Source organism: Mastomys coucha, unplaced genomic scaffold, assembly GCF_008632895.1.
Source record: "Mastomys coucha isolate ucsf_1 unplaced genomic scaffold, UCSF_Mcou_1 pScaffold15, whole genome shotgun sequence".
Taxonomy (NCBI): domain Eukaryota; kingdom Metazoa; phylum Chordata; class Mammalia; order Rodentia; family Muridae; genus Mastomys; species Mastomys coucha.
This window is the reverse complement of record NW_022196897.1, coordinates 2,414,657-2,420,987: the sequence shown is the minus strand read 5'-3', so window position 1 is coordinate 2,420,987 and position 6,331 is coordinate 2,414,657. Positions and strand designations below refer to the sequence as shown.

The window sequence follows — 6,331 nt, the reverse complement described above, 5'->3', positions numbered from 1 at the left end:
AGAGGAGAGAAGAGAAGAGAAGAGAAGAGAAGAGAAGAGAAGAGAAGAGAAGAGAAGAGAAGAAGAGAGAGGGCAAGAAAAGAAGAGAGCAAGAGAGGAAGAGGAAGAGAGCGAGAGAGCAGGAGAGGAAGCAAGAAAGCAAGAGCAAGAGAAGAGAGCAAGAGAGAGAGGAGGGGGCAAACCGCCCCTTATATTATGAGGTGGAGCTATCTGTCTGTGGGGCGGAGCATTCCTGGCTGTGGTCAGATGACTGGGGGTAGGGTCCAGCTAGAATGCTTGGAGCTTGGGGCATTGTCTATGTGACCAAACACACATCTTCTGTGGGGGATGTGAGACATTGGAACTGAAACAGGAGCCAGGGGCCCAGGAGTAAAGGCCGAACTCCTACTGTCCCTTGCAAGCAGAATTATTGCCCACTGGGTCACCAGAGTTCCAGACTTATACTTGACTGGGCCCAGGTTGCCTGAACAGTTGTATGTGTGTGTGGTATAGGCAATGTGTATAAATGTGTATGTGTCCTGAGTGTGACCATGTGGAAGCCAGAAGTCAATGTTAATAATCATCATCTACCTTTATTTTTTGAGACATTATCTGTCAATAAACCCGAAGCTTGCCATTTTGGCTAGACTGACTGACTGCAAGTGACAAATAACTGCCTTTTCCCCACAACCTAGGAATTGCAGGAGTAACTGTAACCCCTGGCTTTTGCACAGGCACTAGAGACCCAAATGCAAGTGTTCATGCTGGTGCTTCCAGCATTTTGCCTACTTAGCCATCTCCCCAACCGTATATGATGATGATGATGAAGATGATGATGATGATGATGATGATTATAAACATTGTGTTCAGATACCTTTGTTTGCTGAAACTTCCCACTGTACACCAGAAAGTATGATTGAAAGACAAGCATTTCTAGAATAGTAATGAAGGCAGGTGCCCATGTCCTGAGAGTTTAGGCTGGGGGTAGGTGAGAAGGAGCCTGGACACACAATGATAAGTAGCACAGTAGCTGCTGTTTGGGGTTGAGTATTCCAAATAATACTTTTGCAAGTGATTTCATTAATGAGATCACTAATGATAAATTGTCTTTTAAACTGTTTCTGCCTTCTTCCCTGGCCAGAAGCCATGACAAATGGACACATGGCCTTCAGTCACTATAGTTCTTCTCTTACATGTGGATCAAAAGCTTTGAGTCATTGTTATTCAGGAGGAGAGCTGCCCTGTCACCTGGCCTGCCTACCCACCCACCCACCCAGCTTCTGGCTAAAAGTCATCTGCCATTTAGTCATTCCATTTCCACTTGGACTTCTAGATTATGTCACTTACAATCCTGGAGTTAAACCAGAAGTCCTTATCTCTCTTAGAAGTTCACCCATGTCCTAGGAATAAGTGGCAAAACTAAGAACAAGCCTACAGCTTAGCTGTTCCTCACTTCTTACCTGGCTACTGAAAGTGCCAAAGTACTTCCTGGTGAAAGCCAAGATGTCATCAGTCTCCTTCTCTGAAAGGAAATAGGAGTCTTCATCCTGCCTGAGGCTGAGTAGGCTGTGTAAGTAAAACTCATATTCTCTGTTGCTCATGTTGAGCTTGGAAGAACAGATTTCTTCCTGATGAATGATGTAATAGAGGAGAAGGAGAGAAACTCTCTGGACCACCTCGTCTCTCAGCTCATCCTCCAAATCTCCCCCAGCTATGAGTAACAGCGCATCTGGTTCCAAACACTGTAGGAGAAGGTAAGGGAGAAAGAAGACAAAGCCAAGCTTTATACAAGACTTTGAATTATTACCCACGCAAGGTTTCAAGTGCTTATGCCTTGTGAGTACAGGGCAAAGCAGTCAGTCCCTGCAGCTACATTCATGAGAAAGTGAGTCAATGGTGAGACTTTTGTCTGACCACCATATCATCCTGGGGACCTCTTCTGTAAAAGGGGCTCTTTGGCCTCAAGATGTTGATTTGCTCCTTTGATTTGCTTCCAATTCCTTGGCTTTGAAATGATGTCCCATTCCACATCACATCCTTTGCCTGACTCTATACTTTTTCTTCTGACTCATCTTATCCTTTCTCTCTAAACTTTTGCTCTTGTGGTTTTGTTTCTTGAAGTTCCATCAAGCTCTTTCCACAATGTTTCAGATCTCCTCCTTGCTCTTATTTTTCAGGTCTTAAAATGTCATTATTAGCCAGATGTGATGGTGTACACCTTTAATCCCAGCACTCAGAGGCAGGCAGATTTCTGTGAGTTTGAGGCCACCCTACACTACAAAGCAACTTCCAGAGCAGCAACCCTGTCATAACAAACAAACAAACGTTACTCTTTAGGGAGGCCTTCCCCAAGGCTCTCAATCTATATTGTATCTCACAATGTTGTTCTATAAAAATAGCATGCAAATATACATGACTTTGAAATTTTCTTGATGGCCACATTTTTAAAAGTGAAAATAAACAGGTGAGATTTATTTTAATACTGTATAAAATTTTACATATTTAAGATTCAATTATTTAAGCATGTAATTGAAAATTCTAAAATTGACTAATGAGATAATTTATGCTCTTTTTGTAGGTCCCAGCCTTTGAAATCTAGTGTACATTTGTCAGGCTACCTTATGTCAACAAGTCACATATGTCAATATTTTTCATATTTATTATTTATTCAATAAATATTTATTCAACAGTCTCTTATAGCTATAGCTATTGTGTTGGACAACACAACCCTAGCATTGCATTTTCTTTACAGCACTATATTATAAAATTAGCGTTGACCTGACCTGTGTATTTTATCTGCCTCCAACAAGAACAAGTGTTTATCTGGCCAGGTTTCCAGGTTTTACCCTTAGCATCTGGCACAGGACACAGTACTGAGAATCTAGCCAAGATGCAGTGACCCATCCCCCTCCCCAGGCCTCTTCTGTTCTTGCCTATGAGAATTGCCAAGTGTTTACATCAAAGGGAATCAGAACATACCATCCCTACAATATATCACTTTTGCATATAGACAATTTTGATTTACAGGCAACTGGGAAACAGTAAATATGGAAGCAGTCTCTGCACTCTCTTTCTTCCTAAAAGTGAAGACTAAATTTCCATTGAGAAATGTGTCCTTTATGTACCAAGAACAGAACATTGCTATTCCAGGGAACTGTTATAATTCTGCTAATCTGTATGGACTTTATCAAATCACCCCCCACACCATCTGTGACTTAGGGTCTTTTGTATATTTTCCTAGTGATTTATCACAATTTACTACCCTGAAGCCATTTTTTCCCTCTTGTCACATCTCCACAATTGATTGTTATTGTTATTGTTATTGTTATTGTTATTGTTATTGTTAACGTGGTATATATGCCCTACTCCTTAGGGTGTATTCTTGTCTTTTTAGATAGCTGTCTTCACTACATAAAATATCAATACAAATAAAACTTACAGGTTTTTCTCCTACTGATCTTTTTTTTTTCCAGGTAACATCACTGATATAGTCTCAGAACCTCTCAAGGCTGAATGGAAAGACGTTTTAACCCTAGACTCTGACACATTGTTTCACTAGCTACAGAGAAATGTAGATTCTCTGATTTGAGATGGTCACATGACATAAGACCTTCAAAGTAACATCACTGGACAGTGAAACAGTGACAGAGATTCTGGCTGAAAAGTTTTCTTAAGGGGGGGAAAAAAACCTATTCTTCAGGGAAAGCTGGAAGTTCTCTCAGTATCTGGGAAGCATCTCTGTTGCCTAGCTACAACCTAGGCAGTTTGAACTTAGTTCAACCCTAGCTGAAGCATGGGACAACATCTGTCTCAAGTTTCAGGGAGGTTCACCCCACTGTGGTGATAATTACCCCAGGGCCTTTGAATATGTTATCTGAGATATAAGTTAGGGAGGTTCTAATAATATGATGGCTGTGTGACATGCTGGGGAATAGCTGATGCATGCCGTATGCATCAGGAAAAAACTGCAGACCTCCGTCTTCAAAGCAGAGCAGGAAGGTGCTCTTCCTGAAGCCACATACACTGCAGACCTCGTCCTTCCAACTCAACTTCTGGGCACACACAGTGGTCACATGAACTCCACTCTGAAGGTACAACAAACCTTTTGCTTTCTGTAAGTAGCCCCCTCCCTACAGAGAGTATACGCATTGGGAACTGATGATGGAGCTGAAACCAAGACGCAAGCAGTAACTGGTTTGAAACTACCATGATAAAAAACATTCTATGTACTTAATAACCTTGTAAAGCCACACTACACATAATGCTACTTATGATTTGCTGCCATGCTGAGCACATCACACACTCAGATGCTCTTCAGAATGTAATCTAGCTAAAGCTAGAAAATATAGCTTTGGGTGGCTTCCAGCTCACAGAGATTTGCCTGTCTCTGCCTCACACGTAGTAATTTTTTGGTGGTGAAAATTCTATTCTGCTATTTTTAATGGAAAAAAATTCTTAATCTCTTTAATAATCCTCTAAATACAGCCACATGATGTAAGGCATTTGGAATACCAGTCATTCCATTATTTAATGTTTAATAAGTTAGCAGATAAATTTGTATTCAATATTCAAGGATATTGAACTGAATCAAATATGTATAATTTTTCTCTTATGAAAAATATTGGCCCATAGTATAACTTACAATGAAATCTAAAAGATGCTAAGTAACTTGCTTAAAGACACATAACTAGTAGTGGTTAGCTATATAAACATTAAATTCAACAAATCATTTTCTGTTCTTCCTATTTGCTAGAAAGATGCTGTGGATGGGCCTGGTGCTGTTTGTATGTTGATGCTAATTCTGCTGTCCTGGGAGGGGTTGTGGACAAGGAGTGAGTCATACTCAGGTGACTTCCTGTGAACCCTAATGAAAAAATGAGCCAAACACTGGGCAAGTAGGCAGAACTTCTGGGTCTGAGAGAGGGAGAGAGGAAGAGAGGAAGCAGGAGAAAGTCAGGTCTTTTTGGACAGGGATAGATAGTGTGAGGACAAGATGTAGCTACAAGCATCTCCCAGTTTCAATGAAGGATCCATTAGGATTCGCTACCGGAGGATTTAGATTTAAGAAGGCTTACAAGATTAGGATTTTAGCTAGCGTATCCAGAGACTGAGTTACCATCATTTCTGAACTAAGTTTGTGTTGTGTTTTCCTTCACGTGGAAGCTTGTCTGGGTTCAAGAGAGAAAGGTAAGGCAGTAAAACCATGAGTTTTCATGAGGTGCACCACAAAGGCCATGGGGTTTGAAGCACAGAGGTGGCATGTTAACGACCTGCCAGTGGAAACCTAGTGACCTGGGTCGAGGGACTGTGGAGTTCTGAGTCAGAGTCTCCACAAGATAAAAACAGGTTGGTCATTGCCTTCCAGTGCCTAGCCAGCCAGGCCACCGGGGCAGAGGCACAAGTGTAAGAATGTACTGGTTCTCATTTTTAATATTTCCTACAACAGGAAGAGAGGTGAGCTGAGAAAGAAAAGAGGATGGGTCAGGCTCTAAAGTCAGAGATGAAAATAAGATGGTGGAGAAGGCTGAGTGAGCATCTCAGGGCAAGGTGGTTGACCTGAATGTCGCTAGAGACATTGGGATGAGGAAGCTCATGAGGCCACCATGTCGATCGCATGTTGTCATGTCAGCAGACATACAGGAGTACACAGAGCCCCCTTTGCATACTCTATGGTGTCTCTGAGACTCCTATTCATTCCTGAGTCCTCCCTAATATTTAATAGAGGGCAATGTTTAATAGCATGGGGTGTCAGAGAATAGACCGTGAATTGTAACTGCTCAGACAGGTATTGTAGGATAGGTTAGCTCAAAGCATATGACAAGGAAGGTAAAGTTGGCTTCATTCTGACTTTAAAAAGTTCAAGACAGTTCTTGAAGTGTCTTGTTTTGTGTGACAAGATTTAATCACACTAAACAGGAGTCACCTAGTTTTTGCCTGAATCTTCAGATGCTTGATAAAATAAAATATAACTTTGAATCAAACGAGCTAAAACATTTTGGTTTTATAATTGAATCTTAGAGGAGCTACAGATGTCAATGTCTTGAAAGCTATAAGAAGGCTAAGAAAGAAGAAAATAAGAATTTTTCCCCTTAGACAACTAGGATTGGTGATGGGGAGAAGGGAACTGAAAACCTTCCGTTCATCACCACTCAATTTAGCTTTGGGAATGAAGTCTTCAGCAGTTGTCACAATTGCATATGGAAGAGGATGTTTAACAAAATTTTGCAAATGTTGCTATCTTATAAGAATCAAAGTCTATTCAAGGCCACACACTCTAGTAAAATATTCTGTGTTAAAGAAGAAAAGCTTCGGGCTAGAGGGAGATGACTCAGCCGTTAAAGGCTAGGCTCAC

The 6,331-nt window shown here is 41.1% G+C and overlaps 1 protein-coding gene across 1 annotated transcript in view; it reads right to left on the bottom strand.

The window, feature by feature from the left end:
- The window catches only part of Slc39a12 (solute carrier family 39 member 12), a 79,703-nt gene that overhangs the window by 69,316 nt on the left and 4,056 nt on the right, over positions 1-6,331 (bottom strand). The window contains exon 3 of the mRNA XM_031373294.1: positions 1,440-1,721. Within this exon, the coding sequence (XP_031229154.1) occupies positions 1,440-1,721 (282 nt within the window). The remainder of the gene's footprint in view (positions 1-1,439; positions 1,722-6,331) is intronic.